The sequence below is a fragment of the Terrapene carolina genome, unplaced genomic scaffold (assembly GCF_002925995.2).
Source record: "Terrapene carolina triunguis isolate 2854851 unplaced genomic scaffold, T_m_triunguis-2.0 Scaffold384, whole genome shotgun sequence".
Classification (NCBI taxonomy): domain Eukaryota; kingdom Metazoa; phylum Chordata; order Testudines; family Emydidae; genus Terrapene; species Terrapene triunguis.
Genome location: NW_020664735.1, coordinates 155,389 through 171,632, shown reverse-complemented (window position 1 = coordinate 171,632; position 16,244 = coordinate 155,389). Strand labels below are relative to the sequence as shown.

General features: G+C 50.0%; 2 protein-coding genes across 2 annotated transcripts in view; both read left to right on the top strand.

Annotated features, from left to right (window-relative positions):
* The window catches only part of LOC113407787 (E3 ubiquitin-protein ligase TRIM39-like), a 13,154-nt gene extending 9,535 nt beyond the window's left edge, over nt 1–3,619 (top strand). Inside the window, exon 2 of the mRNA XM_026658014.2 lies at nt 3,065–3,619. Within this exon, the coding sequence (XP_026513799.1) occupies nt 3,065–3,619 (555 nt within the window). The remainder of the gene's footprint in view (nt 1–3,064) is intronic.
* Nucleotides 3,620–10,001: 6,382 nt separating this feature from the next.
* The window catches only part of LOC112123229 (E3 ubiquitin-protein ligase TRIM39-like), a 34,349-nt gene continuing 28,106 nt past the window's right edge, over nt 10,002–16,244 (top strand). The window contains exon 1 of the mRNA XM_026658013.2: nt 10,002–10,026. Coding sequence (XP_026513798.1) covers nt 10,002–10,026 — 25 coding nt within the window. The remainder of the gene's footprint in view (nt 10,027–16,244) is intronic.

Genomic DNA, 16,244 nt, shown 5'->3' with positions numbered 1-16,244 from the left:
GGCCAGCCACTCCCTGAGCCCATCCTGTGCCTGTCTTCTGGGTGTGGTAGACAGTATTGTAGTGACCCTGATGGGTCCATGCTGGGCCCTGGGTCACCCCCAAGGGAACAGGACACGGCAGAGGCAGCCTGAGGTCCAGGGGAGCTGGAGGCTGTGGGGGAGCGGGAGCAGCCTGGGAGCTGGGACAGGGACACTGGAAGCCAGGTGGGTGCCCAAAACCCTGTGCTGTGTTCGGTCCAGGTTCCCACTCTGTGATGCAGGCTCTGTTGGGGTCAGATGCGGTGAGGGGCCCACGCAGACAGACTGAAGAGAGCGGCTCTGTTTGCATGGGGAAGGGGCAGCAATTCTGTTAAATGGGTTCCAGTTTTGTGGACTCAACATGGGGCAGCGTCCTCAGGTACCACCCTCAGCCATTTCAGGGTGTCTTGGCAAGCAACTTGCCTCAGTTTACCATCTTCTGCACTCCTTAAATTATGCCTCACAGTCTAAAAGATCTGAGAGAAAAGTCTCCTGCTGGGGTCTGCTCTGAGTCCAAGTAAACCCCAAAATAAAATCTTTTCCCTCACTCTGCTCCAGCCTCCAGCTCTCACTCAAGCTCCTCAAGTCAGGAGTCCTCAGTCCTTCCCGGAGCTGAGCTTGGATTAGTTTCCATTGTAGAATCAGATGACTCCAGCCCCCCTTCCTGGTGCTGGGGTCATTTCAGACTGTGCCTTTATTCTCTGCATCCTCTTTCTCCAGCCGGGGGCAGCTCTCCAGGGTTCTGTCCTACAGCTGCTGCTGTCATTGTCATCTCTGGCACCTCCTCCCCCTTAGGGGAGCTTCTCTGTCTAGGACAGTGGTCCCCAAACTGTTTTGGTCATGTCCTCCCTTACCTGGTTTGCGCCCCCATCCCAGGAGCTGTGGTCGGGAGCTGGGCCACGAGCCAGGGACCATGGCTGGGAGTGGACCCACAATTGGGGCTGGGAGCCAGGGGCTTCGGCTGGGTGTGGAACCATGGTTGGGGCTGGAGCTGCAGCTGGGGCTTAGGGTGGGGCCGGAGTGGAGCTGGGGGCAGAGCAGGGCTGGGTGACGTTCCCTTCCCGCCACCCATGGGGGCTGGTCCAGGCCCTGCCATGCCCCCCAAATCTTCCTCCACACCCTCTAGGGGGGCACGACCCACAGTTTGGGACCACTGCTCTAGGAACACCCCTTCCAGGCTCCTTGCTCTGGTGAGCTCTCCTGGGAGCTCCTCTCCTCACCAGCTTCCTTTCCCTAGGATCCCTTCAGCTGAGCCCTGGTAACCCTTTATCAGGCTCATTAGCTGTTTCGCTGCCAACTAGCCACCTAGGGATTTAATTACTTCCAGTTTGGTCTGGGTTGTCTCATTCTCTCTTACAGGAGCCTGTCATGGGTAGTCTGGTCCATGACTCCCCTAAAAGGGCCAGCCCTCTTGATACATTTCCCTCCACCCCCAGAACCAATCTGTATTCAAAGATAGGCTTGACCATGGCTGACACTTGGTTCTGTTCTGCAGCCGGGGTGAGGTGGGGGGTACTTCCTGCGCTGCTGCCACAAGGAAATCTGCAAGGCCCTTGGCCATAATTTCATTCTCGTTACTGAAGTATTAAGAGAGCAGGAGTTTGATTCCCCAATTTTCTAAATCCCCCATAGTCTTCAGCATGTCATAGTTCAGAACAACTCTTTGGCCATTCCTACTCTGCCCTCCTGAGACCAATCTCTACCATTGCCCCCATCTACCTCCATGGTGCCCGCTCTTTCCTTTGCCCCCTCTGCTTGCCTGGTGCAAACCCCTTCCCTTGCCCCCCTTTGGGCCCCTTGGTGTCTGCCTCTCCCCTCAATCTCTCCTATCCTCTGTGTGCCACCTCTCCCCTCACTCTCCCTCTGCCCCCCTTGTGCTCAACTGCTTCCTTGCCCCCACCCTGCCCCCTGGTGCCTGCCCCTCTCCTCTCTCCCCTCCTTGCATCTGCCCCTCTCCTCATCCCCCCCCCCATCGCGCCTGGTGATTACCCCTTCCCTCCTCCCACCTCTGTCTTCCTGGCACCCACCCCTCATGCCACTTTCCCCCTTTATGACTGCCCTTTTCCTCACTCCACTGTTGTCCCCTGGGGTCTGCCCCAACCCTTGCCCCCCATGTCCCTCGGACACTTGTCCTACCCCTGATGCCTCTCTGTCCCCTTGTTACCTGCACCTTCTCCCACCCCCTCCTTTTCCCTTGGTTCCAGCCCCTCCTTCTACTCCCCCTCTTCCTCCCTAGCTCCTGCCCCTCTGTTCACCCCTTGTGTCCCGTGGTGCGAGCCCCTTCCCTTCCCCCCATCCCCCAGTGCCACCCATCCCTTCTCCAGCCCACCCTTTGGACCCCTGGTGCCCACCCCTCCCTTCATCTCTCTTTCCTTTGACACCAGTCCTGCCTCTCACGCATCCTATACAGCCCCGATGAATGCCCCTCCCATTCCCCCTTAGCTCCCCCAAGTGCCCGCCCCTCATATCACCCCATTCTGCCCCCTGGCACATGCTCCTTTGCTCACTGCCCCTCCACATACTCCTGGCACCTGCCCCTTCTCTTGCTCTCCTCCACCCACTGGTGACTGCCCCTGCCCTAGCCATCCCCTCTGCCCCCAGGCTCCTGCGTCACTCCGTCCCCCTGGTGCCTGCCCATTCCCTCCCCCCCATGGTCCTGGCACCTGCCCCACTCCTCATCCCCACCCCACCCCCTGGCAACAATTCCTCCCATTGCTTCCCCCCCCCCATTGGAGCTCCCCCATTCCCACACTTCCTTCTGTCCTCTGGGGTTCATCTCCCTTCTTCTGCCCTGGTGCCCACCCCTCCCCTCAGCCCCTGAAGCCCCCGGTAACCTGCCGTTCCCTTCATACCCCTTCGTCCTCCTGGTGCCCATTCCTCTTGCCCCCACATTGCCCTTGTGCCTCACAGGCAGATGGGCCCTGACTCCCCCCAGGCAACAACCCCCCACCCCTGCAATTGATGGGGACACAGGTTAATTTCCCTTTGATCCCAGTGACCAGCCCCTGCCCCCAGCACTGACTCTGTGACTCTCTCCCCAGTGGACGTGACTCTGGATCCAGACACGGCAAATCCCTGGCTTATCCTCTCTGAGGATCGGAAACGTGTGAGACACGGAGACACACAACAGAATCTGCCCAACAATCCTGAGAGATTTGATACATATCCCATTGTCCTGGGCACTGAGGGGTTCGCGGGCGGGAGGCGTTACTGGGAGGTGGAGGTGGGAGACAAGACTGAGTGGGACCTGGGGGTTTGTAGGGAATCTCTGAGCAGGAAGAGCTGGGTCACATTCACACCCGGGAATGGATACTGGGTCTTGCGGCTGGAGGATGAGGAATACAAAGCCTTCACCTCCCCCCTGACCCTCCTCCCCGTGAGCGTCAGGCCCAGCCGGGTGGGGATATTCCTGGACTATGAGGCGGGCGAGGTCTCATTTTACAATGTGACTGACAGGTCCCATCTCTTCACTTTCACTGACACCTTCTCCGGGACGCTCCACCCTTATTTCTGTCCCTGGGTCAGTGCTGGGGGTAAAAGGGTGGCTCCTCTGATAATCTGCCCGGTCCCAGCTGAGTCTGGAGGGAATCTCTGTCCCTGACAGTGACACCCGCGGCACAGACTGTCCCCTCCCAGCACTGCTGCTCTTCCCGCCCCCTGTAGGGGAGGCCAGTTACTGCAGCAATTGGACTTTTTGTGCTGACCGGACACTGCCACTTTCCCCTTTCAATTGGAGCTTCCAGTCGAAAACCGGACACCTGGCAACCTCCCAGCCCTCACCTTCCCCATCCCCTGCCCAGGGGTAGCAGATGGTGGTGGATGGGGGTCATTCACTCCTGTCAGAATTTTCTACCCCTGTGAAATCTCAATGTAAAATACGGAAAAAAAAGATTATTCTAATTTAGAAAATATTATTGTAACAAGGTGTAAATACAAGAATATTTGAATTCACATTTCAACGGTATTTCAGAAACAAGCATCTAAACATATTTTTAGAAATGGAATTATTTACATTTATTTTTTGATTCCTCCCTCAAATCTATATTGAAGTTTAACTTCTCTAAATAACATCATTTGTATTTCAACTGTGGAATTTCAAGAAATACAAAATATTTATCTTAACAAAATAAACTATTAAATTGTCAGACTGGGTTGTTCAGTTACAATGTACATGTGTCATAAACATCACAACTACACACATGTGCAGCTGCTCTCTGTTCTCTCTCCCTCTCGTTATTTTCTTGACTGGTTCCCTCTGGAAGGCAGGGCACATACACCCACCTCATGCACTACATCTTTGAAAATTAATAGATGAAAAAATAATAGAATTCATTAAGCAATATATTTAAGTTAACTCACGCAAGATTATATAATGTTCTTTGAACTTCCGTCAGCATTAATTGATGTGATTTTTAACTTTCTAGCTACATATAATCGGTAATCAAGATATGACCCTTCCTTTCTTTTTCTCACATCAATTAACAAAACACGGTCCCTGACCGCAAATGCTCTCTTCCTATAGATAGAAATCTCTTCTACAATCTCCATTTTTAAGTTTATTTTACTTTAGAAATATTATTTGCAGGTTATGTACTGTCAGTGTCCACTGTTGATTTGAAAGTACTGCCGGGCTCTTCATGTTCTTAGTTATAAGGACACAAAAATGTAGTTTGATAAAGAAATAGAGAAGGGGTTGTATCCCTTTACTGAATCATCACAAATTAACATAATCGTATTAAAAACGCTGCCACTTAATGACACATAACATGAAATTTGGTGAAGCTTTCTTGGGAAACCTTTCTTCTCGGCCATAAGTCAGTCGAAAAGGTGATATTTTTGTTGTCATGTGAGGTTTAGAGAAAGTTGCTCCGGAAATTCATCACAATTCCTCTGGGTTCTGTCCACCACCTTCTGGAATGCTCTGTAAAAACAGTGACTGATTGGTCTAATACCCTGAAATTAGGGATTGAACCTAATTTCTTGAAGAGCGAACTGAGCAGAATATGAGGGGAGGCACATCACATGGCTTTGCTAGGACTACTGTTTGTTTTAAACGTGATGCGTTAGGAACATTTTCAGTGTAATAATTCAGTTTTGAAGATTTATACACAATATGCCACTCATGGCAGTGTGCCCCAAACTTACCTTCATTATTTGAAAATAAATATCCTAAAATTATCTTTTGATGGATTCATTTGTGGTTTTTATCTAGTCTGCTGGTGTCAAGGTGGCATGGGCTGCTGAAGCTATGTGTTTTTCCTAGTTTTTAACTCAGGGACATTTTAATTTAAAAATTGATAATTTTCCCTTAAAATTTCCTTCAGAAATATCTGCGTTCCTTTCCCTATTTCTCACTGAATTATGTGTAATTACTGTGGTTTCTTATCCAATCTTTTTGTGTTATTACATGGGAAAATATGTTGGCAAATAGGTTAATATACAACATGGTTTTTAGAATCGTAGAATCATAGAATATCAGGGTTGGAAGGGACCTCAGGAGGTCATCTAGTCCAACCCCCTGCTCAAAGCAGGACCAATCCCCAACTAAATCATCCCAGCCAGGGCTTTGTCAAGCCTGACCTTAAAAACCTCTAAGGAAGGAGATTCCACCACCTCCCTAGGTAACCCATTCCAGTGCTTCACCATCCTCCTAGTGAAAAAGTTTTTCCTAATATCCAACCTAAACTACCGCCACTGCAACTTGAGACCATTGCTCCTTGTTCTGTCATCTGGTACCACTGAGAACAGTCTAGATCCATCCTCTTTGGAACCCCCTTTCAGGTAGCTGAAAGCAGCTATCAAATCTCCCCTCATTCTTCTCTTCTGCAGACTAAACAATCCCAGTTTCCTCAGCCTCTCCTCATAAGTCATGTGCTCCAGCCCCCTAATCATTTTTGTTGCTCTCTGCTGGACTCTTTCCAATTTTTCCACATCCTTCTTGTAGTGTGGGGCCCAAAACTGGACACAGTACTCCAGATGAGGCCTCACCAATGTCGAATAAAGGGGAATGATCACATCCCTTGATCTGCTGGCAATGCCCCTACTTATACAGCCCAAAATGTCGTTAGCCTTCTTGGCAACAAGGGCACACTGTTGACTCATATCCAGCTTCTCATCCACTGTAACCCCTAGGTCCTTTTCTGCAGAACTGCTGCCTAGCCATTCAGTCCCTAGTCTGTAGCAGTGCATGGGATTCTTCTGTCCTAAGGGTATGCCTACACTACGAGAGTAGTTCGATTTTACTTAAATCGAATATGTGGAATCGATATTACAAAGTCGAACGTGTGTGTCCACACTAAGGACAGTAATTCGACTTTGTGAGTCCACACTAACGGGGCAAGCATCGACATTGGAAGCGGTGCACTGTGGGCAGCTATCCCACAGATCCCGCAGTCCCCGCTGCCCATTGGAATTCTGGGTTGAGCCCCCAATGCCTTCTGGGGAAAAAAATGTGTCGCGGGTGCTTTTGGGTAACTGTCGTCATCAGTTCGTCACTCCCGCCCTCCCTTCCTGAAAGCGCCGGCGGGAAATCAGTTCGCGCACTTTTCTGGTCAGTGACAGTGCGGACGCCACAGCACTGCGAGCATGGAGCCCGCTGCGACCATCGCTGCAGTTATGGCCGTTGTCAACACCTCGCACCTTATCATCCACCTTTCCCAGAGGCAGATGCTGAGAAATCAGGCGAGGAGGCTACGGCAGCACGGTGAGGACCTGAAGTCTGAGAGTGGCACAGACCTGTCACAAAGCACGGGACCCCGCGCCGAGGACATCATGGTGGCAATGGGTCATGTTGATGTTGTGGAACGGCGATTCTGGGCCCGGGAAACAAGCACGGACTGGTGGGACCGCATAGTGCTGCAGGTCTGGGATGAATCCCAGTGGCTGCGAAACTTTCGCATGCGGAAGGGGACTTTCCTCCAACTTTGTGAGTTGCTGTCCCCTGCCCTGAAGCACAAGGACACCCGGATGCGAGCAGCCCTGAGTGTCCAGAAGTGAGTGGCCATAGCCCTCTGGAAGCTTGCAACGCTGGACAGCTACCGGTCAGTCGCGAACCACTTTGGCGTGGGCAAATCTACCGTGGGGGTTGTTGTGATGCAAGTAGCCAACGCAATCATTGAGCTACTGCTCTCAAAGGTAGTGACCCTGGGAAACGTGGAGGTCATCATAGATGGCTTCGCCGCGATGGGATTCCCAAACTGCGGTGGGGCTATAGATGGAACTCACATCCCTATCCTGGGACCGGACCACCAGGCCAGCCAGTACATTAACCGAAAGGGCTACTTTTCAATGGTGCTGCAAGCACTGGTGGACCATAGGGGACGTTTTACCAACATCAACGTCGGATGGCCGGGCAAGGTTCATGACGCTCGTGTTTTCAGGAACTCTGGTCTGTTTAGACGGCTGCAGGAAGGTATTTACTTCCCGGACCACAAAATAACTGTTGGGGATGTGGAGATGCCTATAGTGATCCTCGGGGACCCAGCCTACCCGCTAATGCCCTGGCTCATGAAGCCCTATACTGGCGCCCTGGACACTGAAAAAGAACTCTTCAACTACCGGCTGAGCAAGTGCAGAATGGTGGTGGAGTGTGCTTTTGGACGTCTCAAGGGGAGATGGAGAAGCTTACTGACTCGCTCTGATCTCAGCGAAACCAATATCCCCATTGTTATTGCAGCTTGCTGTGTGCTCCACAATCTGTGTGAGAGCAAGGGGGAGACCTTTATGGCGGGGTGGGAGGTTGAGGCAAATAGCCTGGCTGCTGATTACGCCCAGCCAGACAGCCGGGGGATTAGAAGAGCCCAGCGGGACGCGCTGTGGATCCGGAAGGCTTTGAAAGCTAGGTTCCTGAGTGAGCAGGGTGACCTGTGACTATTAAGTTTATTTACAGAGAAGCTGAACCTGCCCCCGTTTCTTTACCCAGTAAATGTTCACTATCCTCTCCAGTTACATACCCCGTTCCCCCCGTTCTCCCCCTTCCAACACACATTTAAAAATAAAATCACTTGAAATTTGTTAATGAACACCGTTTTCTTTATTACTGTTTTCGCGGTAAAGTGTTGAACTTGGGACGCAGACTGTGGTGGGGAGCGGGTGTAGTGTAGTGATGCAAAGGACGCTTCTAAACTCCTGGAATGACAGGCTCTGCACTGGTGGACTGGTTGTTTCAATGGAGCCTGCCACCCCTCCTGTTCGGGACTCTGTGTGTGGGGGCTATGTGACTTTGTGGCAGGGGGAGGACGGTTACAGATCCCCTGCTGCGTGGCTCTGTGATCCAGGATAAGGACCGCTGCATAAGATCTCTAACCGCCCTCCCCCGCCATAAAGTCACATAGCCCCCCCACACACAGAACATGAAAACCACCTCCCAGACTGACCAGGGTAACTAGTGACCGCAATGTGTGTGTGCCCTGCTGCTGAACCTGCCCCCACGTCTGTACCCTGGTAAAGGTGACTATCCTGTCCAATTACCAACCCCCTTCCCCCCCTTCAAACAGACTCTCCTCTAAAAGAACATGATGAAAACAGTAATTAACAGAAACGTATTTTTTATTAGCAACCACACATGAAACTGTGGGATGAAACTGGGATGGGGGCTTGGGTGAGGCGGGAAGGAAAGGACTTATCAAATTTTGGGGAATGAGAGCCTTCTGGTACTTGAGCAGTCTGCAGGGGTGGAGTGAGAGTTTTCACAGACTCTGCCGCCCCTCCTTCTTTGGACTTTGGGTGAGGGGGGTATGGGACTTTGTGGCGGGGGAGGGCGGTTAGAGATAGACTGCAGCGGGGCTCTGTCCTCCTGCCTCCGGTCCTGCAGAACATCCACAAGGCGCTGGAGCATGTCCGTTTGCTCCCTCATTAGTCCAAGCAACGTTTGAGTCGCCTGCTGGTCTTCCTGCCACCACCTCTCCTCCCGTTCCATGTGTGATCGGTGCATTTGGGGCAAGTTCTCCCTCCACTGGGTCTGCTGGGCTGCATGGGCTCGGGAGCAGCCCATAAGTTCCGAGAACATGTCGTCCCATGTCCTCTTCTTCCTACGCCTAATCTGCGCTAGCCTCTGGGAGTGTGATGCCAGGGTAGGTCGGGAGACAGTCACAGCTGTGGGATGGGAAAAAGGGAGTGAATTCCTCAGAAAGATAAATGTAGTTGTGAACAAAGAACATAGTCTTTCTCTGTGAACAAGACCATGCACAGCACCTATCACATGCGCACTCAGGACAAGGTCGAATTTTTGGCCTTCGCATTCAGTGCCTGGGGTCTTGCAGTGCAGATCAGACAAGCGGGACAGGACAGTGGAATTTGGGTAACAGGCTGACATGGTAAACCGTAGACTTGTGGCTGCTTAAAACTTTAATAATAGCACTGGCCTCCTTTCACGTTGCCAGTGCTGCTGAGCTCGCCACGATGTCCAAACAGGAAATGAGATTCAAACTGCCCAGACAGGAAAAGGAATTCAAATTTTCCCAGGGCTTTTCCTGTGTGGCTGGTCAGAGCATCCGAGCTCGGACTGCTGTCCAGAGCGTCAACAGAGTGGTGCACTGTGGGATAGCTCCCGGAGCTATTACCGTCGATTTCCATCCACACCTAGCCTAATTTGACATGGCCATGTCGAATTTAGCGCTACTCCCCTCGTTGGGGAGGAGTACAGAAGTCGAATTTAAGAGACCTCTATGTCGAACTAAATAGCTTCGTGGTGTGGACGGGTGCAGAGTTAATTCGATGTAACGGTGCTAAATTCGATATAAACTCCTAGTGTAGACCAGGCCTAAGTGCAGGACTCTGCACTTGTCCTTGTTGAACCTCATCAGGTTTCTTTTGGCCCAATCCTCTAATTTGTCTAGGTCCCTATGTATCCTATCCCTACCCTCCAGCGTATCTACCACTCCTCCCAGTTTAGTGTCATCTGAAAACTTGCTGAGAGTGCAGTCCACTGTGCAGTTTACTATCTGACAAGATATAAAAATGTGTTGTCACTCGCAATTTGCAGCATGAAGTGTCATGAAGAGATTGCAGGTAATGTTCATTTTTTAAATTTCTAACTATGAATGGGCTCCCCTATCAGTTCCTGCAACCCCTGGCTGGCAGATCTCTTTGTGAATGAAGCAGCAGGCAGTCTGCCAGGGAACCTCCACCAAGTGTCTTTATGACTTTTTATGGTGCAGTTACGAGGAGCCCCCTTCCTGCTCCCTGGTTCAGACTTTTATACTGCTGCTTTCTTCTCAGCGCTGAGCTAGTGACCTCATCAGGGCTCCCTACAGGTACAAGTGATCCCCTCTGCCCTTCGAAACCATTCAGTCCCTCCTACTCTAACTGCACCCAGGCAGGGCCGGTGCAAGGAATTTTCATGCTGTAGGGATATTAAAGAAGGTACTAACAGTGATTCCCCCAAGTGACAGTGACCCCCCAATAATTTGTCCCCCACACTTTAAAATCCAACAGTTTCACTAAGTACAAAAATCTCTTGGGTCTTCTGTTAAAACTTGTAAGCTACTGTCTGTAGAAACCATTGATTATATCTGTCCTGTGAAAGATACTTTATCATTATGTAAAATTTACAAACAAGTTAATTGACTTTGTTCTTGAAGTAATTGATACAATGTAAACAAACGCTATAAACCGTTAAGTGACTTTCACTTCATTGTAACAGCAAGGGCTCCTAAGAACAGACCCCCACCCTCTGTGATTAAAGGGCCGGGAGTCTCAAATGAATTGGCACACACCCCGAAAGTGGTGGAGACAGTAAATTAAAATATGGTTAAGATATGGAATGTATGTTGATGAATGCTTGATGTACATGAATGGTTAGGGAGGTGCCAGCCTAGAAAGGGAGTATCCATCGGCCGAAGAATGTGTAAAGTGGACCACCAGACAACCCCCTGAGGGTAAACTGGGATCCACTCCATCATCTGGAAGGATGAGAAACACAAATTTTGGACAGTGTGGAGCCACCAGGAATGTGCGCAGGAATGTGCCATCCGCTGATTGAGTCAGCAACAGCAGGATGAAACAGCTCCCATAGACTAACATAGGAATCAATTCCTATAAGAATGGACTCTCAAGACTGAGGATTTTGAGTCTCTGGTTCTGCTGCCAGCCTCCAGGAGCATCAGGTGCACCTGACACAGACTCGGCTCCATCCTCATGACCAAGATACCTGGCCAGTAACTTGGCATGAGCAACTTCTAGGCTGGTAACTATAACACCTATACAGAACTTGAATGAATGATTGTGTGAATGAATATATATATATGTATGTGTGTATAAGGAATAAGTAGTGATAGGAATAAGTAGTCAAACAACGTTGTTTACTTTTATCATTTGCTTTACCATTATATTTACAATAAATGTGGCATCTTTGCCTTATCCCTCTTAATAAGATCCTGCTGGTTTTTATTCTATTGGTATAACAACGCCCTAGGCGAAATTTCCACCTTGTGCCCCCCCCAGCCCTGCAGCAGCTCCTCACCCCAGCCTAGGGAGCCGTGCGGCAGCTCCCCACCCCAGCTCACCTCTGCTCCGCCTCCTCCCCGAGCACGCCGCCCCCGCTCTAATTCTCCTCCCCTGCCAGGCTTGCAGCGCCAAACAGCTGGGGTGGGAAGCTGCCGCACGGCTCCCCGGGCCGGGGGGTTGGGGAGCTGCCGCGAGAGGGAAATTGGGGGCACCGCTTTTTGGAGCCCCCAAAGCTTGGCGCCCTAGGCAACCGCCTAGTTCGCCTTAATGGTAGCACTGGCCCTGCACCTGGTGTCCTGGGTGTTCTCAGTGACCAGGGTGCTGGCTTCCAATGGGCTGAGTTTGTAGCTGCTAACAGCTCCTGTCACACGGCCATGATTGTGTAATTGACCATATAGTGAAAATGACACCAAATGTAAACTGTTACCTCATTATTCAATTCAGAACCTAGATCTGACAGTATCTCCTCTGGAGAGCCATGTTGGTATATCATTTTACATGTCGTCTTCTCCACCTCATGTGCTGTCAGAGTTCTAAGTGGAAATTCTTCTACCTGTTTTGAAAAATCATCTGTAGTTGTCAGTTCATACTGGTATCGCTTCTGTGGGACTGGTTATAGCCCAATTAAAACTGCTCTCAGCAAGTTCCAGGGTTTAGCAACCTATGTGCAAGAACACAGGCTAAAGTTATCATTTGGATCTTTCCTGTGACATTTTTATTATAATCCCATATATAGTAAGCAAAGTAAATGTTATAATGTGGATTCTATAATCGTTGATGTCTCCACACAGTCAGAATCTAACTTTTGGTGTTTTTCAGAAGCAAAGAAATACAGGCCAAATTTCTGCAACTGAAAACTTGCATAAATACACTGTGCGGGGGCGGCGAGTTATATGGGGCCATGGAGCCCATGCTCCAGCAATATTGAGGGCAGGGGGCCTGGGTCCACCTGCCACCCCTGTAGGCCTCCCCTGGAGCGCCTCCTGCCCCACCAGCCTCTCTGCGCTGCGCTCCCTCACCTGCCGCTTATGCTGCTGGCTACCGTGAAGGGACCGGTGCCGGCAGCAGGCTGAGGTGGCTGTTGCACCTGCAGAGGGAAGAGGGGAGGAGGTGCACATGTGATTGTGTCCCCCCCGGCACCCACCGGGAGATGACTCCAACTCCAAGAGGGCTTTCTGGAGTCTGTACCTGGGCAGCTAGGGCTCGGGTCAGTGTCGGACTCAGGCCCCTGCCTGCAGTCACCTCTCCTGCCCCATGCTTGGCGAGGGGTGGCGCCATTCCCCACCCCCGTGATGCTACAGTGAGGGGCAGCTGCAGGGGAGGAGGTGCACATGTGATGGAAGCCCCCCACCCCCTGCACCCACCACAAGGGAGTTGAGGGGGCTTCCTGGACCGGAGCATCTGGGACTTGGGTGAGTGTCATGACATCCTGCCTCCCCTCTGCCCCCCGCTGTCACCACTCCTGCCCCAGTCTGGGCAAGGGGCAGCCCTATCCCCCACTGAACAATGACAAAAGTGTTTGCTGTCCCCTGAAGAACATTGCAAAAGAAGGGGCTACATTTTGTTTTAATTTTAGAAAGTATTTGCTTTTGAGGGTTATTGATCCAAGAGTGCTGGGTTGTTGTCGTATTAATCAAGTTGATATTCTTAGTTAAATACATTTTTCTTACAATAGTGATATTGTGGAATAGAGGGAAACTGTTAAACGCTTACAGTTTCCAGTCGACTTTTACATTATTTTAAAAAATATCAATCAGCTTACAAGGCAGATGTGAACATCCCACTAGTCTCCTGTCTGCATTTTTAGGAGCATAAATAACTGTGCAAATCTGGCCCAGAGACTAAGGGGCCCCTCCCCATGTCCTTCCATCTTTGCACCTGCCTCCATGCCTGGGACGCCCACCCTGACCTATTGCCCAGGGCCTGCAGATTTCTCCTTCCATACACCCATTAGTGAGCCCCTGAGCCCAGCCCCGCTTGGGAGCGCCCAGGGCAGGCACCATGCAACATGCCCAGGGCACTGAGGGGGCTACAGAAATAACGTGGAATAATAGTAACACCAGCAATTCTTCAGGCAGAGCAAAGGCATAAATAAAAGGCAAGGGACTGAGACCCAGGGTTGCGGGGGCGGACGGCAGAGAGAGGAAAGAAGGGCTGAAAGTAGAGCTGGGGGACTAATGTGCAGCATGTGATGTGTCCAGTGAGCTCAGCTTCTGTTCTTGTTTGTCAGCTGCCCACAAACTGATCACAATTTTCTCAGATTTATTTGTTGTTCGAAAATATTTGCTAAATACATTTGTCAAATACATTGATCTTTCAGGGGTTAGTTATGATTGGACACCCAGGTCACATGGGATTGTTTCTGTTTCTTGATTGGCTGAATTTAACTCTTAGAAACAGGTTTTTGGTGCAAATATTTGTGATTAAGTGTTTGATAGGGTTGCCTGCATGCTGAAAGTTATACACATACTTAAGGACCTTGTTGGGTCAGGGCCTAAATGGTCAGACGTTGCTTCCCAGGAATATTTTATAACATTTAGTAGAAATCCCTTGTTCGCATGGACATTCCTGCCAGGAAGCGCCTTCGATGGAACGTACACGGGACGAGTACAGAAGGGGCAGGAGCTAAAGGGCATTCATGGGAGTCAGGCACCTGACTCACACAGGCACTTTTGAAAGTCCCACTAGGCTCCTGTCTGCATCTTTAGGAGCCTAAATAGCTTTGCAAATCGGGCACAGAGATTAAGGGACAAATTTTGGAAGGTCTGTAGTCACCTAAAGATGAAGTTAGGCATCAAGTGGGATTTTCAAAAGCACCCAGGTGCCTAACTCCCATTGGCACCTTTGAAAATTCCACTAGGCACCTACCTGCATCTTTAGACATCAAAACACCTTGGAAATTCTGGGCCTAAGTGACTTGCCTAAGTCCACACAGGGAGTCTGTAGCAGAGCAGGGAATTATGCACCTTACACTGGAAATCCCTCCAGAGCCGCACTTGAAGCGTCTCAGATCCTCTGAGCTCTGTCTCCACAGGCAGCAGAGTGTTTAATGATCATTCCCTCTCAGTGTGTTCTGGGGCACACAGGCTCAGCGTCGCTGTTACCCTGACTCAGGGCCTGTCTGTCAGATAATAGTTCAATGATGTGCAATAAAAAAGGAGACTCTGACCCCAGAGGCTCCCCTCTGCAGCTCAATAAACTGCTGCTTTTTGTTATCCTTTGTACCCCAAGCTGACCACCTGCACCTTTCTGCTGCTGTTACCAAAGGTCATCGTCTCAGCAGGATCATAAATGATGAGAGAGGGGAGGTTTCAGAGATGTTAGTCTGTATCAGCAAAAACAATGAGGAGTCCTTGTGGCACTATAGAGACTAACACATTTATTTGTGCATAAGCTTTCGTGGGCTAGAACCCACTTCATCAGATGCATGGAGTGGAAAATACAGGAGCAGGTATAAATACAGATGGGAGTAACCTTACCGGGTGTGAGGTCAGTTTAACGAGACAATTCAATTAACAGTAGGATACCAAGGGAGGAAAAATAACTTTTGTAGTGGTAGCCCATTTCAAACAGTTGACAAAAAGGTGTGAGTAACAGTGGGGGGAAATTAGTATGAGGGAAATTAGTTTTAGGTTTTGTAATGACCCAACCAGCCCTAATTTATTCTTTATTCAGACCTAATTTGATGGTGTCCAGTTTTAAAATTAATTCCAGTTCTGCAGTTTCACATTGGAGTCCGTTTTTGAAGTTTTTTCATTGAAGAATTGCCACTTTTAGGTCTGTTATCGAGTAACCAGGGAGATTGAAGTGCTCTCCTACTGGTTTTGGAGTGTTATAATTCTTGATGTCTGATTTGTGTTCATTTATTCTTTTGCATAGAGACTGTCCGGTTTGGCCAATGTACATGGCAGAGGGGCATTGCTGGCACATGATGGCATATATCACATTGGTAGATGTGCAGGTGAACGAGCCCCGATGCTGTGGCTGATGTGGTTAGGTCCTATGATGGTGTCCCTTGAATAGATATGTGGACCGAGTTGGCACCGGGGTTTGTTGTAGGGTTTGGTTCCTGGGTTGGTGTTTTTGTTGTGTGGTGTGTAGTTGCTGGTGGGTATTTGCTTTAGGCTGGGGGCTGTCTGTAAGCGAGGACTGGCCTGTCTCCAAAGGTCTGTGAGAGTGAGGGATCGTCCTTCAGGATAGGTTGTAGATCCCTGATGATGCGCTGGAGAGGTTTAAGTTGGGGGATGAAGGTGATGGCTAGTGGCATTCTGTTACTTTCTTTGTTGGGCCTGTCTTGTAGTAGGTGACTTCTGGGTACCCTTCTGGCTCTGACAGTCTGTTTCTTCACTTCACCACCTGGGTATTGTAGTTTTAAGAACGCTTGATAGAGATCCTGTAGGTATTTGTCTCTGTCTGAGAGATTGGAGCAAATGCGGTTGTATCTTAGAGCTTGGCTGTAGACAATGGATCATGTGATGTGGTCTGGATGAAAGCTGGAGGCATGTAGGTAAGTATAGCTGTCAGTAGGTTTCCAATATAGGGTGGTGTTTATGTGACCATCGCTTATTAGCACTGTAGTGTCTAGGAAGTGGATCTCTTGTGTGGACTGGTCCAGGCTGAGGTTCATGGTGGGGTGGAAATTGTTGAAATCCTGGTGGAATTCCTCAGGGGCCTCCTTCCCATGGGTCCAGATGATGAAGATGTCATCAATGTAGCACAAGTAGAGTAGGGGCATTAGGGGACAAGAGCTGAGGAAGCTTTGTTCTAAGTCAGACATAAAA